The sequence below is a fragment of the Serinus canaria genome, chromosome Z (genome assembly GCF_022539315.1).
Source record: "Serinus canaria isolate serCan28SL12 chromosome Z, serCan2020, whole genome shotgun sequence".
Lineage (NCBI taxonomy): Eukaryota > Metazoa > Chordata > Aves > Passeriformes > Fringillidae > Serinus > Serinus canaria.
In genome coordinates, this window is record NC_066343.1 from 48,083,217 (window position 1) to 48,104,812 (window position 21,596).

The following is a 21,596-nucleotide window of genomic DNA, read 5'->3' on the forward strand; positions in this document are numbered from 1 at the left end:
GTTACAACACCTCTTGGAAAGTATCCCCAGGGTGTCCAAACCAGCACCTTTGCACTGCTGTGATGCATGAACATGTCTCAGGTCTTGCATAAGGTTACACAACTAGGTAAGAACCTCACCCAGGGATCTGCCCTAAGGCTGGATAGTTATGAGTGGCAAGGAGTGTGGGGTAGGATGGGCACGTGCCTAGGACAGTGAGAATCTCCCAGTGTTTTGGAACTTCACCTCTGAAAAAGTGAGAAATCCAGAAAAATTTATCAAAATATTTGGGTAAGATAAGCTGTCACCAAATAATTCCGGGAGGCACAAATCACTGCAATGTGCTGGGGCCTGGTCCAGGCTGACGGAGCTCAGTGCTTGCTGCAAGAGGAAAGGCCTCTGGAACTAAGAGCAAAGTGACAGAGTCCATGTCTGAACCAGAGAACCAACCTGTGCCAGTATTATCTGAGCTTGCATGCAAGGAGAAATACTAGAAACAGAAGTGTGTGGAAGGGACTAACGGCTGGTCTGTGAGCTAGGAAGAGTTAGTTGGAAGAAGCTGATAAGAGTTGTGTTTACCCCTGAAAGGAATTCTGCCAACGTTTTTGACATGGAAACGAAGAAGAAAAAGATGAACAGAAGAAACCTGCAGTTGGATGTTAGTTGAAAACAGTGGTGGAGGCTGCTCTGTACCAACAAGCACTGTGTTAATTTATTGTAACCAATGAATAAGTACAAACTTTCTTGGGAATTTATAAAAGACAGCATGTTGTTATAATAAAGAGAGAAGCCTTCTGAAATTGTATAGTGCTCTTCTCTGGGTCATGACTGTCTCAACAGCAACAGAAGTGGACAAATTTAATAAGGGATAAAGCAGCTGCCTCTAAGGGGGATCAGAAAGTGGACTACTCCAAGCAGGGCTATCACAAGGTAGCTGGGAAGATAGGCAGAGGAAGATAGGTAGATCAATGACACATTGGGCCATCGAACAACAGATGCAAGGTACAAATGGGTTTTTGAACGAGGGTTGGACTTATCAAGGACATTATCCAATACCATGCACCATCTCTCCAGTTCTGAAAGTCTACTACGACAGAAGAAGCCCAAAGCTATGGACTAATTTTACTCCGTTTTAGAGAGATTATCACCGGCTGGGGGCTATGTACAAATGACAAACAGGACGGGACTGCTGTGGAACGTACCTTGAGCTGTTTTATTTTTTCAGCATCAGTCTCATTACAGGGTTATGACAGTGGGAAGATGCCAGCAGCTCACATCCCAGGCAGCAGACAAAGAACTTAATGTTACAACTTACTTTATAACTTTTTTGAGCAATCACACAAAGCAGAAGCACATTGACAGTGGTTCTATCCAATTGCTATAAGCACACATACCTTTGGTTAAAACAATGCTTGCTTATTTTGAATACAATGCCTGCTTGTAAGCCTTAAAACACAATGCACAGAGCTCCATTATTAAGCTTCAAACTTCCTAATATCTTGCTAGATAAACTTTTCTGCAGCTTAGGAAGTTGTCCTAGACAAGCGTTAATACACAGACCATGGTTCTATTTGTCCTTGCTTTTCTATTTTTTAAATAATTTTTCTGCTGACTTATCTCATGGCTACTGCTTAGCTCTAATCTCAGTTCTGTTGTCTCTGAGGCCTGCCTTTTGCTGCTTTCCCAAAACCCTCTGATTTTATGGATTCCCACAATTCCCCGTCTCGGTTCACCAAAAAAGGAACCCTTGTAACCGTGTCATTTTTTACTACCTTGCATTTCGTAGCCTTGCTCTAATAATTCTGCTTATTAACTACTTAAAGCACCTTCAGCTTGCCCTAAGCATTGCTATATTACAACACAGCAGTTTAATGTTTTGAAAGTCCAGTCAGTTCAAAGGGCATAAATCATGCCTGACAATAATTACGAGTCATTGTTCGAAAAAGTCTTGTCGGTTCCAAGGTCTTAATTTGAAACCTTCTTCTAAACCTTCTTCTATACCTTCATCTACCATCTTGGTAAGATTCCAAGAACTCTCTGTGAATCCATTTCCTACCTCTCTCTCTGGTATGATAAAAAATTCTTTGATAGTTTTGTCCATCATTTGTCGCACACACCGGAGTATGCAAGGTACTACTACTAATATAACTACCAGAACACCCAATACATAGAGACCTATCTTACAAAGTTCCCTTAGCCAAGGTGCAAAGCTCTATTCTTGAAACAAATCATCTAACCAGGACCCACCATCTTCTTTAATTTGAGCTGCCAAATCTTTCAGCTTTGTATGCTTTTGTGGATGGATTCAGAATGATCAGACAGATTCATACAACACAATCCTTCAAATTCCTCACAACCATGTCCTTGTGCCAGTAAAAGAAAATCAATTGCTGCTCTATTTTGAAGGGTAGCTTGTCTAACACTATTAGCATCGGTCAACAATCACTGATTGCAATAGACGTGACATTAGTTTGTTTACTCAGCCAACATCCAACCTGTTCTAATTGTTTCAATGCCACTGCTGAAGCCAGTTGGGGTAAAAACAAACCTGCTGAAACCCTTTTCGCAGCTTTCCAAGGCATGAAATCACTCCAACAGTTTTCATCATAATGATGAGCAGGTCTTGTTTCCCTGTGTTTCTTCGTCATGACTGCTTTAGCAGTAGGTGCTATCACAGTGAGCATCGCAGTACTACATGGGCCACCTTCAAGGTGTGATGGAATGCCCTGCCAAGCCCTATCTCCACAGATGAACCAATATACTTTTGGCAATTTTCTTGGATGTTGGTCAGCCTCAGAAAGCACATCCCAACTGTTTGAATAATTACACCAAAAACTTAAATTTCTGTATGCAAAATAATAGGGAATAACATTGTACTTTGGAGGATCACCTTCTTGCTGATCATTAGCTATAAATGTAAAGCTAAAATGTAAAAATAAAATGTAAAAATCCATTGTTATAGAACCAAGGATTTCTAATTCTTGGGGTTCAGATACTGCTTTGGGAAGTTCTTTGGCCCAGATGTTCCAATTCAATATAAGATTGCTCCCATTGTCAATTTCACCAGGCTCATCATTAGATTGCTTTTTGATCAAAGGCAAATCCTTTACTGGCACACTGACCACACAGATTGAGAAAGGCTTTTCTGGTTCTGAATTAGACAAACATATGGTATATGAGCCTGATGCCTCGGCTAAGGTCACCCAAACATTTGTTTTTAGTTGTTCCACAGGCAAATCTGCACTACAAGAAGCAATTAAAACCCACCAACACAAGCATAAAATTTGATTTCACTCCATCCTTTTCATGAGCTAATTTTTGGAAAAAATCCTCCCATCAATCTAAAAATTTTGCTTTTTGACCTTAAATTAAGATTTCACCTTTGAAAATCCAATAGAGGGGATCTGTAACAAAACAAAACAAAAACTGCGCCTTTGCCAAAAATCAGCTCTACAAAACCAACAATTGACACACAGGATAAATAACAGAAAATCAGAGTTTGCAGGTCCCACCGATGAACAAGGAGCGTCAGGCGTGACCCAGGATCCCTTCGTTTGGCTCACGTCTGCGTACTCGCTTCTTCAGTTTTGGACTCGTCAACACATTCTGGGGTGTGATATAGTTTGACATTTTTGGCTGGGACCCACTTAATTCCTGCACCTGTGGAGACAGAAGCATACCCTTTGCCCCAGGTGATTAATCGGAAAGGACCTTCAATTTCTCCTGTCTCAGGGTTTCTGACTAAAACAGGGGAATTTGCTTTCAGCTTCACCTGTGTGTTATTTGAAAAATGCCTAAAAATTGGTGGATCGGGTTCTGCAGCTGAGCTGTTTAAAAAATTAAAAACATACAAAGCTCTGTTCAACCTCATCTGTGGTGTGACCTCTACTCCCCCCCTCTGTTGATCTAGAATGCATTTTAATGTCTGATGTGTCCTCTCAATAATTGCTTGGCTTGTGGGAGAATGAGGAATATCGAGGATGTGACGAACACCCCATTCTTTTAAAAATGTGACCAATTTTTGAGATATATATGCGGGACCATTATCAGTTTTTAGTTCTTGGGGCACACCCAATGAAGCAAAAGCTTGCAAAAAATTATGACAGGCATGATTACCTGTTTCACCTGTGTAAAGAGAAGCAAAAACTCCACCAGAGAACATGCCCACTGAAACATGAATATTTTTAAATTTACCGGAGGAAGGGTATTTAGTGATATCCATTTGCCATAACTGCAGGCTTTGCAAACCTCGTGGGTTGACTGCTCCTGTAGAAACAGGAGGCTGCACAAGCTGACAGTCAGGGCAAGTTCTGATGACAGCCTTGGCTTGGCTTTTGGAAATTTGAAACATTTGCACAAGTGCTTGCGCGTTTTGATGAAAAAAGGCATGACTCAATTTTGCCTGTTCAAAAATGTTTGGCAAAGCGTTTGAAATAACCATTGTCAGTTTGTCTGCCCTCGCGTTTGTCTGCCCCTTCCACTAAAAATCCAGGAAGTGAAGAATGAGCCCTAATGTGAGAAACAAAATATGGATTAGTTCTATATTGCAAACTTGTATAAAGACATGAAAGCCAATGAAATAAAGTGTCATTACTAACATACTTTAAAACTGATCCTTCCAATCTTTTAACTACATTAGCAACATAAGCAGAATCTGTGATTAAATTAAGAGGTTGTGGAAAGAGCTGAAAAGCCCGAACCACAGCAGCAAGCTCAACAATCTGAGGAGATCCTTTTACTATTTGAATGTCTGACTCCCAAGCATTCGTTTTTTGGTTCAACCAAGTTATGACTGATTTGTGACTCTTGCCAGAGCCATCAGTGAAGAGAATTACTGCATTTAAAGGTTCTTCACTTAACTTAGATTTCTCTCTAAAACTCAATTTTGCTTGCCATAATTTGTGAGCTGGGTAATGAACAGAACAAACACCTGGGAAGTTCAACAATACAAATTGTAAATCATCAGAATTTTGAATTGCCCAATTAAGATAATCTTTTTTCAATGGTAAATAGATAGCTGCGAATTCTTGACCTGCTAAACCTAACAATCTTGTTCTTTCCTTAATTACAATTTGTGCTATCATCTCTAAAACTGTGAAGATAGTCTTTGGAAACATGTAGGGAAGAAAAATCCATTCTATTATCAACAAAGGATCTATCTCAGAAGGGTCCCACTGAAAAATGAGACCACAAAATCACATTTTTTCTCCTAAAATTGCAAAAAAGAAAGGCTTCTCTGGAATACAGAAATGAACTTGTCATCTTTTGAGAGCTTCCATGACCTTATCAAGGGCTGCATGAGCTTCAGGTGTCAGAGTTCTAGGAGAGTTGATGTCACAACTTCTTCTCAGCAAATCGAAAGGTGGACCCAGTTCATTGCTGGTAATTCCCAAAACAGGTCTGACCCAATTGATTTCTCCTAGAAGCTGTTGTAAGTCTTGCAGATTGTTGACACTGGTCCGGAGCTGTATCTTCTGCGGTGTTATTGTTTTTTTCAGTCATCTTCCATCCCAGATACTTCCAGTGTGGAACTTCCTGGATTTTTGTTGTAGAAATTTCAAGTTCAGCATTTTGGACTTCAGCAACAACACTAGCATGTGTTTGCTCCATCTCTGTCTGCGTTGGAGCTGCAATGAGCAAATCATCCATGTAGTGTAAAATCATGGATCTTGGATACTTCTGTCAAACTAGAGACAAAGTTTGTGCAACAAGAGTCCAACTGTACAGTACCAACAGACTTTTCCCAAATTTTTGCTTGTTTTTCTAGGGCCTTTTCAAATTTTTCCACTTGTTGTGCCAAATTATCTCCTAATGTTTTTCCTAACTTTTCTTGAGATTCTGCAATCTGCTTCCCAAAAGCATTGACTTGCACGTTAGCAAGATGTTGTGATGAGGTGAGCCTACTGCAAGCTGTTAGCATCTGTATAACAGTGGGAGGCTGATCAGGTAGAGTTAAAATAATTTTTCTACGTTTGTCATTAGCATTTACAGAAGCAAGGTTTTGTACTATATAGGAGTGTGCTTGTTCATCTGGACATTGTTTTTCAACTGCTTGGGTTAATCTGTCTAGGAGAGAACCATAGGATTCCGTTTCAACTTGTCTGATAGTAGTATAAGCATTTACATGGGTACCAGCTGGCTCAACTGAAAATAAAGCTTTTCTGGCAGCATTTCTAATATCTGTTAGTACAGGCTGAGGCAATTCCACCGCTTGATTTTCTGGCCTATGGAAAGGTGGATCACCTGCTAATTGGGTAATATATAAATTCTCATAAGGAGTATTTTCATATCTTTCAACCAATTTCTTAAGAAGTTTTTTCCATTGTAATTCCCATAAAAGATGTTGTGAATTGGTTAAAATCAGAGATGCCACATTTCGACAATCAGCAGGGACTAAGTCATAAGAATTAAATAGATTTTTCAACACACTATCAAAATAAGGAGAAGAGAACCCACTCTCTTTCAAAGCTTGGCAGAGTTCTTTTATATCATGGTGAGAAAGAGTTTCAAATAGTGGATTTACATCATTACAACCATATCTTACAGGTAAGGCAAGGAGCTGTTTCTTTGAATCCAAATCCCTTTCAAAATTTTGGTTAATATTAGACCAATTAGGTAATTGTAATGGAGGGTTTACCTCTGACTCAGATTGTTTTTTGTTTTTCCCTCTCACCACTCCTGTATCTGATATAGGAGAACAGGTAGTTTGACACTGTCATCAGCTGTCTCAGGAACTCTGCCAAGATCCAAGTTCTTATTGGCAGAGGTGTTGCTGTAGCAACAAACTTTCCCGGGAGCCCTGCCCGGAAGGACCAGGGAGGAGACCTCCAAGTTCTTGGCAGCAGTGCCGCTGGAGCGACACGCCTCCCCGGGAGCCCTGCCAGGAAGGGCAGAGGAGGAGAGCTCCACATTCCCAACAATCCCCGCCCACCACACCAATGGAAGTAGCGGCCGAGGAGTGTGTTGTATTGCTTACAGGAAGAGAGCCAGAGCCTGGTAAATCACGTCTCAATTTACTAAATCGGATTTCATTGGAATCAAACGAATCGGGCTGCTCTCAAGATGCAGACCCAGAATTTGTATTTGTGACGCCTTCCAATGAGCTGTTACAAGTTCCGCACCGTATCCCCTCCCGTGGGGATACAGCTGGAAAATACTCAGCTCCAAGCTGTGATCCCGACATGCTGTTTCCCCCTCCAGCAGCAAATGAGACAGACTTCAAGGAGTCTGAGCGATCTGTGCTTCCAAAGAAATTTTTCTGAGCTCTCCTGCCTCCACTCCATGCATCTCTCTGGGCAGAGCCATCCTGGCCCCGCTCGGCTCCTGGCTGCTGCCTGCCGTCTCCATCCGTCCCCCTGCTCGCTCCTCTGCAGACAGAGACAAATCCAAAGCCCCCCCAACCGCCTGTATCCAGAGGCTGGGGAACAACAAACGGCGAAAACCCTGGGAGAGGTTTGCGGGAGGAATTTATACGAAAAGAATTCTCAGGTCTGCAAAGCAATCTGCCTGCCTGAGCCTCATCTGAGGGGGTGTCTTCCAGGGAAGGGGAAGCAGTGGCAGGAGTGCCCCCCTCGGCCAGGCAGAGCTGATCCGGATCCCGCCTCGGCAGACCCTGCCGACACAACTTCAGCACAAGATCCAGCCACAACTTGTCTGGGAGAGGAACAGGGCACAGAAACAGCAGCCCCTGATTTGAAAAGCCTCCCCCGACCCTCATTTCCCGGACCTGCGTGACTCCCATCCTTCCCAGAACACGACCCCCGACCCCCCACAGTTTCCGAACACAACGGAAATCCCAAACACTTTCCCGGGCATTCCAGGGGTGGAGGATTCCGCAGAGGAATGGGAGGACGGCCTGTCGCAGCATCAGTGATGCAGGGAATCCCGGAAAAGACAGAGGACACAACCAAAGTTGGAAGCTGATCTGATTCCCCTTTTCCGGGGATCGGGGTGCTGTCCACAGTGCCTGGAGAAACCCCGGATGCACCAGAAGGGAACCCCGAACAAAACCCGAGATCCCCCCAGAAGAGGTCGATGGCCCAGCACCACTCAGAATTAAACTCTCAGAACCAGGTGTTCTGTTTTGGTGTTCGAGAAAGTCTCTATTACAATCAATTTGTTTAAAACTCTCCATTAAAGCTCTAGAGACAGGTATTAGTATGACCACAGTCTCTTCCTTTTTGAGAGTGCATAGATTATAAATTTTCCAGTTTATATGGTCCCAAAAATCAATGGTAAAAGCAGACTGCAAGTCCATATTTTGAGTATTCGCTTTTATCCAGATTAATAAGTCTTTCAGTTCATGTTTTGAGATGTCTGAATGTCATTTATCCGGTAAAATTTTCTCAAGTTGGTAAAAAACATCCCATTCTGTTTTATATAAATGATTTCCCATCTCGTTGCCCAGGAGCCCTGCAAGCTTATTACTTACTTATTACTTAAAAGATATCAGGCCTGGGCCTCCGGTGACCGAGTTGTCCACAATTTTCTGTTTTAATCCTCTAGTCCAACAAAGTTCCTCACAGAAGAGCACCATTTATCGCCGGCCGGGGGCTATGTACAAATCACAAACAGGACGGGACTGCTGTGGAACGTACCTTGAGCTGTTTTATTTTTTCAGCATCAGTCTCATTACAGGGTTATGACAGTGGGAAGATGCCAGCAGCTCACCTCCCAGGCAGCAGACAAAGAACTTAATGTTACAACTTACTTTGTAACTTTTTTGACCAATCACACAAAGCAGATGCACATTGACAGTGGTTCTATCCAATTGCTATAAGCACACATACCTTTGGTTAAAACAATGCTTGCTTATTTTGAATACAATGCCTGCTTGTAAGCCTTAAAACACAATGCACAGAGCTCCATTATTAAGCTTCAAACTTCCTAATATCTTGCTAGATAAACTTTTCTGCAGCTTAGGAAGTTGTCCTAGACAAGCGTTAATACACAGACTATGGTTCTATTTGTCCTTGCTTTTCTATTTTTTAAATAATTTTTCTGCTGACCTATCTCATGGCTACTGCTTAGCTCTAATCTCAGTTCTGCTGTCTCTGAGGCTTGCCTTTTGCAGCTTTCCCAAAACCCTCTGATTTTATGGATTCCCACAGGGATGACCCATAGACTAAGGGAAAGATATCTCTGTGTATGTATCAAAAGACAGGGAAAGATGCATTGGGAAGAGTGGAACTGGGGCATGACATAAATTATATAGAATAAAGGGCAGATATTGCTCTGGTTTTATTGGGGACAGAGTTTAATTTTTGCCCTAGTTGGTATAGTGCTAAATGACAGATTGAGGAAAAGACTAGTGTTGATGGCACACCGATGTTTTAGATTTTACTAAGCAGTGTTGACACTAACTGAAAAAATTTGCAGGTCTTCCCACTGCCACACCAGTGAAGAATTGGGCACAAGAAGCTGGAGGGGAAACGGGAAGGGTGGTGGCGGAAAGTGGGTCCACAGCTGTTTAGTTGCCTTCCGGATTAAACTACAACAAGGAGAAATGCAATGAAAAATGTATTATGTGGCAAAAGTATTTTAATTTGTTTTAATACAATTGTTCAGATGCTATACTGAGTCAAGATTTGATCCTGCTGCTGCAGCTTCATTTTTTAGTAAGGAGCAGGCTGTAAAACATAGACTGCATTTCACATGAAACATGCTTACAGGCTGCACATGTACTTGGGCCAGGATGTAAAATTCTAGGTTTAAGTATGCCATCTGTATAGCCGTAACACAGAACAATATCGTACATTAAAGGAGCAACTGTAGGAACATCATAATGCGCTACATCAACACTATTCTTTAGGAGCTAAGTAACATACACTATCAGCATCCACAAACACACACACAAAAGCTAATTGTAATTTATACAATCTGGGTGCCATAGAAATACTGAGGATGCAACTACATGGCAGCTGACCTTCCATCTTAACCTTTACAGTTTCTTTTAAACCTTATTGTTTTATTGGTTCCATCACTAATAACAGCACCAATAGCAGAAAAACCCAAAGATAATTTTGTGCAGACCCTGATGAAAACCATCCAGTTACCATGTTAGAAGTGAAACAGAAGAGGACCCTCATCTGGGCAACTCTGCACACTTCTCTTCTAGGCTGGCCACTGGGAAGCATTTTCCATTTTCTGTTTCCAACATTGCCTGTCCCACCCCTACTTCCTGGCACCTATGTCTCCCTTTCCCTTGCTCAATCTCAAACTTTCTTTCTCTCTTTCTTTCTTTACTTGCTTGCTTGCTTTTATTCTCCAAGCTCCACCATCAGAGTTAATGATTTTCATCAATCATGGACCCCTCTTAATAGCTCTATGCCTACAGTTGCAACATTAAGTTCAGTCTATTAAGGACAGGCTTTCATAATTCTCTTCAAATTCAAATTAATATGTCATATTAAATTATCTTGAAAGGCAACAACCTCTAGAAAAAAGTGATAGAGAGAAAAACATCAATGAAGTTACTAAAAAAAATATTTTACATATAACTATTAGCATGTGAGTAGAAAGAAAAACAGCTGCCTACAACTGATTTGTGTTTTTTAGCTTTAGAAATTCATCTGCAAAAAGTAAATATTTGCAGAAAAGAGAAGAAGGAAAAGTTTCCTGGTACCACATGCCACTGCATGAATAATTTTGAGCATACAGTAAATACTAGCTATTTTATCAGCCATTTAATTTGCCAACAATTTACAGGAGATCTAATTCAAAACCTCTCAAGCTGGAAAAAACCTGGAACATAGCCAATAGACTGTACTACACAAAAAGATCAGATATGTATAATTTGGACTCCAGGGTATAGACAGATTTACACTGCGGAAAAGATCAATTGCAAGTAGTAATAGTGCAAAGAAAGCATTTTCTAAACATTTTCAGTGAAAGCAACTGAAAATATTAAAATAGATTGTGTGAGGTAGGATGGAGATGTCAGGTCAAAAAAACTTGTTCTAGTTCAGAGTACAAGTTTCTATTCTAAAATCCAGAATATATATTAACATTTGTATGAGAAGTTCTTGTTTTTCTTCATACTGAGGTCTTTCTCCCCTAAAGGTATAAAAAAACCAACCCAAATATAGTAGCAGTAACATATTTTCTAACCGACCAAACTGACATGGTAATCTATCAATGCTTTTTCTTGGAAACTGTTGGGTTTTTAAAATATTCTAAGAACATTGTAGAATGAACATTTGACTTCTGACTTAATCTTGTTTCACATCCTGTTAACATGGAAAGACATATATAGGACTAGACAGAGCCTACTTAGCCTATCTATTGCCCCCAGTACTTCCAAACTGTCATTAAATAATTCTGTTTTATGTGCAGTGAAGACCTCTACTACTGAAAAGAGTGGGGACTTATTTAAACCTTCATGTGTTTCTGCTTACAACAGAAGACATGACATAGTAAGGTCTATGCTGACCACTGTTGAAAAATCTATATTTTTAAAAAATTTGTTCTTAAAAAGATGTTCTTTTCACACAAAAGTGAAAAGTGTCATGTATAAATTAAAACTATTTCTGCTTCAGTGCTAAATTACTATTTTTTAACATTTCTCTAAGTCTAGAGTTCTTATACCAAATGTTACTGAAAATGTTTTTTACTCATTAAGGGTTACACTTTTTTTTTTTTTTTTTTTTTTTTTTGTGTTTTTCTTGGAATAAGAGAAGCCTGAAGCCTGATACCTCTTGAACTTGAGATGGCAAAAGATGTCCTTCCATCACTTGCTAGGGGACACACAGGACCACAAAAGGCTTTCAGCAAAAGGGGTCCACTAGACTGTAATATATTGAAGCCATACAAGGAGTGGCTGTGGTCACTTGTTCTTTCCAGTTTGAAGGAGACTGAGGAGACACCTCTAGCAGTTACGACTTCCTCACAAGGGGAAGATGAGGGAGAGGCATTGATTTCCTCACTGTGACAGGACCAGTGACAAGACCCAAGGGAATGGCCTGAAGTGGTGTCAGGGGAGGTTTAGGTTGGATGTCAGGAAAAGGTTCTTCACAGAGGGTGGTTGGGCATTGGACAAGGCTCCTCAGGGAAGTGGTCACAGAACCAGCCTGACAGAGCTCATGAAGCATTTGGACAATACTCTCAGGCACATGGTGTGACTCGGTATGACCAGAGCCAGGAGTTGGACTGAATGATGCTTATGGGTCCTTTCCAACTCAGGATGGTCTATAATTCCAACACCCTGAGGTGCTGTAAACCATGCACATTAACTGCAAATAGAGGAAAATATAGAGGCTGTCAGGATACCTTCTTGAACTACAGTGGTGTGTCGTTATTGCATGCAAATGTTTTGTGGAGCCTCTATCCTTGAAGGTACTGAAAACCCAACTGAATGAGACCCTGAGAAAGCTGTTCTGTTTGCCCCCACTTTGAGCATGGAGGCATGGAGGCAACAGACACACAGAGATCTGTTTCAACCTCAGCTCTACTGTGATTTTGTGAAATAAAAATTAAGAAAATATTATGGGTTTTATATTGATTAATTAATTACTCTGACTTTTCTAAATCTCCTATTTTGAAACAACTGTATTTTCTCTTTGAATGTAGAATAAAACCAGATGTATAGAAGAGATGTGGCTGAATGAGACAAAAGACTGTTATTTTTAAATCAAATTTTGCTGATAGATTCCTGTAACTTTTGTGACAACACTTCAGAACAAGAGTCGGTGTTTATAAAGACAATCCTTTTAATTTATACTTTTCAAATATTGCCCAGTCTTTACAATATTCCTCATTGATGGACAGTAGCATGTAAGAGTTGTGTTGAGGTGTGCTGTATGTGCAAGGTGTGTCTACATGTAAGCTGACTATGCATTGCCGCAGATTCTTTCACACCATCTACCAGGAACAGTGACATACACACATACTGTAGAATTGATGGTGTCACAAACATATTTGGAGGAGTTTTCTTTTCCCCTATCAGAAGCAGACATTCATATCTCTGTGGTTACAATTGTAGCTCTTGCCCTGACTTATCTTCTCTGATACTGTATAAGACAGTCTTTACAGTTAATGATTATAAAGGAACTGAATGGGCAGTGAATGGAACAAACGTTTAAGTCATCCAAACACTGGCTCTCTGTGCATTTTAATGTCTGCACCTAAACATTCTCAAAACCTCCCTTAGATACGAGAACTATATCCTTGTATTTTATCTCCACTCTCCAGCATTGGGAAGAGGAAATAATTGACATTCTTATAATACCACAAAAATTTTAAAAGAGCCTCAGGTCTGCAATTAGACACAATAAAGTATAATTGCAAAACCTTTCACATAAATAAATGTTAGGTCTGTATGAAGCAACTTTTTTGCCTTTCCTGTGTTGCACAATTACAGAGAGCAGAGTGAAAATCAACAGTGTTTGAGATTACTAAGTTCCTGCTAATAGTTTTCTAAGGGATTGAGGCATGTGTAATCGTGTTGTCTGTTTGTCCCCTCGAGCCACTTTTTAATCTGCTGGATAATTTTGACTAAGTTTGGCAAGAGTGTGGAAGGAGGAAGCCTAGTTGAAAAAAATACACATTTTTTTTAAATTCTGTGAACATCAGCAGCTGAGCAGCAGACAGACTGACAAACATTGCTAAATGAAATACTGCAGCCTGATCACATCAGTTATTCTTCCAGCTTGGCTAAGGACCTAGTTATCCACCTGTATGTACTGGATGTCCAGATGTTAGGTGTAAATGGCAACCAACACAGGATCTGAACTCTGGAGTTTATTACTGAACCAAGAGATTAGATGTTTTACCCTACTTGATTATCTGGCACAATCATTCCCTCATGTCACATTTCCAGCTCTCAACCTGTGTCCTCTGAAGGAAAGGCTATGCTGGTGGTCTGGCATGCTTGGGCAGGAAATCATGTTGATTCCTGCGGTATCACTTCCTGCAGCAGCCAGCTGTGTTAGGCATTAGTGATCAAAGTCCCTGGGCATCCTACAGCATTCATCTCCATACAGTTCTCATGCAGTGGACTCCAGAGGCCATCTAGAATCAAGAAAAAAACATTTGAATGTGCTCAATTGCATTATTCTTTCTCTAATTCTAAAAAGACATCATGACAGAAATTTGGATCATACAATTTTATGTTAATTTTAAAAATACTTATTCATGGTCTTTATTGGAGAATGGATTTTTGATGCATTGTAACACATCATAAAATTTTGATTCTGCTTGAAGTTGCTAAGAATTACTTATTTTAAGGAGAATTTTACTTTTTCAGTACTACATGCTGCAGAAGCTTGAATGCAAAACAGCTTACAGCTTTGAGGACTCAAAAAAGGAGGAACGTCTCTAAAGTGTAGAATTCAAAGACAGTTTCATTGTTTTCTGTCTGTTTGTATTCTAATTGGCAATGAGGATATCACTGGTGCTACAAGGCAGCACTGTATCCCTAAAAAGGAGAAAGATGCAATTAAAGGTGGTGGAACATGAGAGAGGATGAAAAAGAACAGCAGAATAACTCCGCTGAAATATTTCAGAGACTCATTATTTTCTTCACACTCCAGAGCCCCTGTTTCTTTCCCAAGAATTTTGTGCATCCCATAAAAGGAAACTTCAGGTGGCAGACCTGCAAATGGAAAGCACATTGTTAGTGTTTTCTAGAGTTTGGTGTTCATTTTATTTACCATTACTATATGTAAGCAGAAGGAACATGTAACTACTTAGCATGCAGTTTGAAAGGCTCTGGTGGCAAAGTTAATTCACTCACCTCACAGAAGAGTTCAAGGACCCTTAATGTGGGCTATATTCTATGTCCCCATAGAGGTCAACATCAGCACTTCGGAGCCCTGGCTTTAACATATGAAATAGAAGAAGCAGAATGAAGGAAAATGGGAGCCACTCAGTAACTATTTATGACACTGCTAGGAGAAGAGGTAAATTATACACTGAGTGAATGTGTATTATAATTTTTTTTTCTGACTTGTGAAGTGTAACCTAAAGTTGAAGGTGGAATGTACTTTTTAATCCCCCTTTACTACTCCTGAAGCAGAGAATGTGATTTCAAGGTACAGAAATTTGGGCCTTCACAGAAAAAACAGTCAGTTTTACTTATCTCCCTAACATTCTGTCCTGCTGATACTGAAACCATCCTTCTTTTTTCATTCTACATCCTGTAACAGGCAGCTCTGATCTGTTAGAAAACAACCCTTAGCGCCCTAACATGAATACTATAATTCTGCCAGTCTAAACAGTTCTTTGAGGGTGGTAATATCTTTTACAAAAATGCTATATTTCTCTTGTCTATAAGATAGGAAACTACTAGAGGGCCTTTGGATTAAAGAACTTTATACTAAAATATTCTTTTTGTATATATTTTACACATTTTTTGTGAGTCATACATAAATATCTAAAAATGCACATATAAAATCTTGGTAAGTGTCAAAAATGGCCACAGATAACTCAGGGATTTAAAACAGCTGAAGTTTGCTTAGCTATCCATCATCTTAGTCTATACGGTATTTGTAACTTCTTTGTCATTTAATAACACTGATTTCAGATTGAAAGCAAATGTAAAGACAAAGTATCTGGTTAGGGCATATGATAAAAACTTATACCCAAATCAAAGTTTAGGAAGAGACTAATTATTTACATCATCATTGGGTGTCTGTAGAAGTTATGGGTGCTTTCATGGTCAGGCTGAAGTACTCTCTTTTACATCCCTGAATGTGACCTCCATGACATGCTGATGCTCTGTCACTCAAAATTCACATCAAACATGAAGGATACTGGTCACATCTGACAGTTGTCTCTTTTCCTTTGCTAGATCATCCTATCCTATGAGAATTGTATATGGAAGATTACTCTTTCCCAAGCATATCTTACGTTTCTTTCTCATGGTGTATGTTTATCCACTTGACATTTGCACTGTTCTGTATACACCTAAGGCACTGTGGGTAATATTAAATGACAAAATTTCCTGCTGTCTTTGTGATAACATCAAGGCAGAGGGGCTCACTTGGTGTAATATTCTTTGAAACAATCATGCATATCCAAATTTGCATTATTAAAATGTATGCAAATCTCTATCATGCCATTTTGCAAAATTGTATATCCAATTCAGATGTATGGAGAGAAATTGTAAGAATAGTTATCAGGTCTATTTATTCTGAAAATTTTAGGGTTTTTTTTTTGAGGGGGGAGAGGGTTGGGTTTTTTGGGTAGGCTTTTTTGGTTGCTGCTTGATTTTGGTGGGGTTTTTTGTGTTTTGTTTTTTTTTTTTTAATGATATGTGAGTCATAGCTCCCATAACACTGAGTATGTAAAACGAAACCCCGTTTTTACAGGATTTCCAAAATGTTTGCTTCTGCTTCAGCAGTTCTACTCTGATTACATTGAGATGGGAGTGTTACCTCTGATTTAAGGCAGGAATCATGCATGGCATTTATTCAACAGTGCACTCGTGTGGCAAGGCTCAGGAAGTACATAGATAATGTATCACAGAACTCCTTGGATACAATGTATTTCTCTTATTACATAAGAAAATACAAAGAGCTCTTATAGATTAATACAATGATGCTTTCCAGTACAATCTGCTGCGCTGCTGCGTGGAGTGCACTTCACTCCCCTGAGAGCGGGGGGGGGAGGCAGCCGCAGCTAGCTTGGAGCACAGCAGCAGCTAGCAGCTAGCAGCTAGGGGCACTACCCGGATCCGTCAGGGACGTCTGGGCAGTGCCTTCGGCAGAGGCAGCAGTATTGAGAGGAGCGGCAAAAGCGGAGAAGCCAGAGAGAAAAGAGAGTCTTAACTCGCCTGGTGCAATCCAGAGCTTTAATGTCTCATTGTCACCAGGGGATTCAGGCGGGAAAAGGCGGGGAACAAAGGGCAACAGCGGTATATGAAGGGGGTGTAACATAGGTACAAGAACCAATGGGGGAAACTGAGGAGGGGAATTGAATATAACTGACATGGACAAGAACTAATGATATAAAAGCTAGGGAGAGGCTCGAGGCACCTGCCAAATCACTTTCTGAGCAAGGGAGAAGTTTCTGGAGAAATGGGCAGGGCCCTGGGAGATGGTCAGGGCTCTGGAGGAGGGGAAAATGTAACAAGTGGGGTGGTTGCTAAGGGAACGGGGGTGGAGACAAGGGCTTGGCAGCTTTCTCAGAACAGGGGGGAACCAACTCAGGGAAAGGGGGAAACCAGGGCTGAACCATCAACATAGGCTTAGGGATGCAAAATGGGGAGAACATTATAAGATGGGGAGAACAACACCAACAGGGAAAACAATACAAATGGAAACTGAACCCACACCACAACAACAATCTTTTTCTTAATTTTTTTTAGCCCACTTTGATTGCATACATAGAAAAAATATCCACTTTTAAATACTTTGCTGATACAAGTCAGAGCTCCCAATAAAGGATATTATCTTGTTTTGTCATAAGTGGGCTGTTCTTCACTGAAACTTAATTTCAGAGTGTTGACTTAATATCTTAATTTCTTTCATCACCATAAATTTCAATTTTTGACAGGAGATCTGAATATAGCTGAGATGTTATCATACCAAAATCTCTGAACATATTTTGCGGCTAGTCAGCCTATGAATTTTATGCAGAATTATGGCTACAAGATCTCCTATTCTCAAAGCAAGGCCACATATATAGCAAGAAGCAAAAACTTCTATTGAGCTACTGGGTATTGTTGCAGAGAGTATAAATAAGACAGGAAGTGAGTGTTGCAGGCCAGGCATTCAACAAGCACAAAACTTCTAAAAGAGCTGCCAGCCTCATCTAGTTTTATTTAATTTACACTAGAAATTCCAATTGTTGCTTGAATGGTTTCTTTCCTCAGTTATGTTTTTCCTACAGTTTATCTAACCTCCATTCATGCTGCTGGAATCCCTCCACCACTCCTGTCCCCCGATGACAACTCTCCACCTTCAGCATGGAGTGGGACTTAGACAAGATGAACACTATTCCTGAGGTCAGTTATTAAAGAAAACACAGCACAGCATTCCCTCTGTTTTGCAATAGGACATACTGGTGCTTATGGTCCCAGTACAAGAAAGGCATTCAGACTCTGCAAAGAATCATTTCAGATGCAATTTCTTAGAGCTAACATTATAATGAAAGAGAGAACGTTCATCCTACAGCATTTCAAATCCCACCAACCATAAGCAATGCAGAATCAAATGGATCTGTAATGAGGGTGCACCATGAAGACTCTGTCTGTAGAAGGGCTATCCCATGGTGGTTATTCATCTATAAGGGGATTTCCTTTAAAAATCCCAACTTTATTAATAATTTCTATTTGCCAGAGAATGTTTGCATAAGGACTTCTGGCTGCAATTTTAGATAGAGGCAAGGTCATAAAGATGCCAGTACAGTGTGGGAGTTGCCCACAGAGTGCTGCTTGAATTTATCCTGTGGCCGTGGGTTACACACGGCAGAACACAGACCTGAAGGCTATCCTGTATGTGGCTACACTTGGGTTAACTATTGTACAGATCACTACAGTCTTACCTTCCAAGCAGATCCACCTTCCTGCAGTGTGGAGGCATTTAGTCCCTTTAAGGGAACTCCATTAAGAGCAAGGTCTCTGGAGTGATCTCTGAAGAACAAGAATGCCCTTACAGAAGTACAGGGTTTTTTTCCTGCTCCCTTAGATTCATTCTCTTCCCCTCTCTCCCCCTCAGCAGGGCGCCCTCAGCTTTTCGTATAGTTAGGAACATGAAGAGGATAAAACCAAAGCCACACACAGAAGTGTGTCTCCAAGTGCTCTGCAGTGCTGCGGAGACCTAATGGTCTCCGGAGTTCCCTGGCGTCCCTTAGGATCTCTTACAGGGGTGAGCAGGACTAGAGGAAACGTGAGGACAAACGTGAGAGGACCACAAGTGCACTCCAGGCCAGGACAGCGTCGTTAGCATCAGCCTCCCCTCACAACGCACCAACTCCTAAAGCAAATCGAGAAGAACCTAGTGTAGAACTGAGTGCTTTTCTGAGCTGCTGTCTCGCTTCGGCGGCTGAACACCTATGGTGGCACACCTCGGACGTGAGACGACAGACCCGTTATGTGACACTTTCCTCTCAGCCGCAGCAGCACGGCAGCAGAGCCCGACGGCACCACCGGGCGCTACCGCCACGGCCCGCAGCGCGAGAAGACGGGCGGAGCAACCCCGTCCCACCCCTGAGGGCTCCGTTGCCCCGCCCCGCCTCCGCCGCGAGGCCCCGCCCTGCTCCGCGAGCACCAGCGGCCACCCCTGCGTCGCACCCGCCGGCTCCAAACTGGGCGCGCTATGATGACGTCCTATTTCCCCCCCTCCGGGCGCCCGGCACCACCGCGGGGGCACCGCCGTTGGCCGGGTGCGCGCATGCGCGTTGGGGTGAGAGGCTCCGCGTCCTTTGCCGGGCCGCGGGGGGGGGACCCGCGCCCCCTCTCTCCCCTTTGCTCGCGTTGCCGCGCGCTCCGCCCGTTACCCGACGGACGCCGCGCGGGGCCGGCACGCGCAGCCTGCCTGTCGGGAGCGCGCTCGGGGCGCGGAGGGAACGGCGCAGGCGGGGGGCGGGATGCAACGGTGCAGCCGGCGGCGGCAGGGGGAGAAGGGGGCGGGCCCTGAGGGCGAGGGCGCTGTCCCCGGGCGGGCGGGGCCGCGCGCCAGCCCAGTCGGTGCCTCCCCCCCGGCGGCCGCGTCCCGCCCCCCGGGCCGGCGGGGCACTGAGCGGTGTCGTTGTGCGCAGGTGAGCGCGGTGAGGATGCGGCGGCCGGGCGAAGCGCAGCGCCGCGGTCCCCGGCAGGTGCCGGAGAACGAGCCTGGGGCTGGAGACATGGAATCCGACGGCGACCTCCCGGCGGATCGGCCCTCGGCCCTTCGGAGTGGGATGGAGGAGCCTGAGAAGGAGGCAGATGATGAGGGAGGGGAGACTGCCTGGCAGCAGAGCCTCAATCCCGAGCTGCAGCAGGGGTACCGCATCCTGCGCGAGTTCCTGCTGGAGAAGTACCGGCCTCTGACGGCGCCGTTCCTGAAGCCCCTCGCGGATCAGGCATTTTTCGGGGAAGAAGGCTCTGGCCCCCTCTTGGGCCGTAAGAGCAGCCAGTCCTTGCAGCAGTTGCCCGCTGGAATATGGCTATTGAAAATGGAAGAGAAATTTTCCAGTGGGCAGTACACAGGGATAGCAGATTTCGTGTGTGACTTCCGGCTCATGCTGGAGACTTGCTATCGGCTGCACGGTGTGGATCACTGGCTCTCCAAACAGGCCCAGAAGCTGGAGATGATGCTGGAGCAGAAGCTGGCGCTGCTGTCCCGGTAGGTGTAGAAAACTATAGGGGCCGTGCCGCGTGTTCCTTGCATAGAGTAGAACAGGAGGGTGTGTTTCTTTAAATTCCGTTAAAAGAAAACAAGCGTCGAACAAAACCGCACAACATGAGGAACCCTGGAACTTTGAGTAGTTAAGTGAAGATTAACGTTTCCTACTGGGAACTATTCAAATCTTAATTCAAAATGCTTTGGAATTCCAAACCTCAAAATGCTTAATAGAGCACAGCATTTCCTGACTAAGATTTTCCTTCTCAAAGAAGCCTTTTGTGAACATGGAGGGACACTTGTTTACACAATACGTCAAATGCTTCTTTCTTTATTTTATTCTGTCGCGAAACTGCCTAAACTCTGTATGAATATTTGGCTATTTGAAATTGTTATTTTTACAATCTGTGAAATTTTTACTGCCCTTAAAATACATAGGAATAAAATACTAAGCCAAAGTTACCTGCTTTGAAGTGGTAATCATAATCATAAAATGAGAGAAAATGCTTGCCATAGTATATTCTTAAATGGCAAAATGGAAATTGTGGTAAGTTGAAATGTAAGTCCCGGGCAGGGACTGCTTTCTTATCAGCCAAAGTAGCTGAAACATAGAAAGCTCTCGAGCTATGTAGTAGAAAGCCCAATTTAAATCACAACTGAAGTACTTGCTTTCTCATGAACTGGTCATAGTTTTGTCATTATCAGAAGACCATGGTGGCTTCTTACAGTGAAAAGCCCACCGGTCTTTTGATTGACATAATATTCTCCATGTAAAAACCAAGAGGTGTGTTTGGTGAAGGATGAAGGTAAAGAAGGAACAGTGTTGGGAAATATGTAAATCTGTGTGTGTCCATCAGCGTTATGTTTGCTACTGATGTACATCATGAACTGTCAGCTGGTAAGAACGTTGTTCCTATAAGAAGGACACTTCAGGAAAGTGGTGCAGAAGTCGCCTGAAAGCAGAGTGAATGTATTCCGTGTTGCTGTAGCAACAGTATTTTTGAAACTGTTTCTGTGTAACGGCAGTTTTGGGACAATCTGGTAAGTAGAAAGGGAGGAGCTGAACGTGGTGGGCCATGAATGTTCCTAGTCTGTTGAAGTAAAACCTGATTTAAAAGAAAAAAAATAATTTCTAGCTTAATAGAGCTACTGCTGGCAGATAAATAACTAAATACAACTTGGAAGATTTTTTGTTCTCAAATAGCAATCTAGGTATTTACAAAAAAAAAAAAATTCAATTGCTTTTGTCATTCTTTCATTTAATGAACATTTTTTTTCAGATAAGTATTAGGAAATACTGAACTGTCTAAAGATAATCCTGTCTCAGTATATAGTGAGATTGTCTTGAATTAACGC

The 21,596-nt window shown here is 42.2% G+C and overlaps 1 protein-coding gene and 1 long non-coding RNA gene across 4 annotated transcripts in view; one reads left to right on the forward strand and one right to left on the reverse strand.

Moving 5' to 3' along the window:
• Positions 1 to 12,764: 12,764 nt before the first annotated feature.
• Positions 12,765 to 19,196, reverse strand: LOC127061013 (uncharacterized). The gene is made up of 3 exons (XR_007780388.1): positions 18,463 to 19,196; positions 14,711 to 14,793; positions 12,765 to 14,569 (listed from the first exon to the last, which is right to left on the reverse strand). It is a non-coding gene; the product is annotated as an uncharacterized LOC127061013 (long non-coding RNA).
• Positions 19,197 to 19,205: 9 nt separating this feature from the next.
• KIAA2026 (KIAA2026 ortholog) overlaps positions 19,206 to 21,596 on the forward strand; it is a 50,314-nt gene continuing 47,923 nt past the window's right edge. For 2 of the 3 annotated variants that reach the window (XM_050986559.1, XM_050986555.1), the window contains exon 1: positions 19,463 to 20,243. In XM_050986559.1, the coding sequence (XP_050842516.1) occupies positions 19,507 to 20,243 (737 nt within the window). In that variant the 5' untranslated portion in view covers positions 19,463 to 19,506. Of the gene's footprint in view, positions 19,323 to 19,462; positions 20,244 to 21,596 lie in introns of those variants that run through there. The other variant, XM_050986556.1, reaches the window with a different exon arrangement.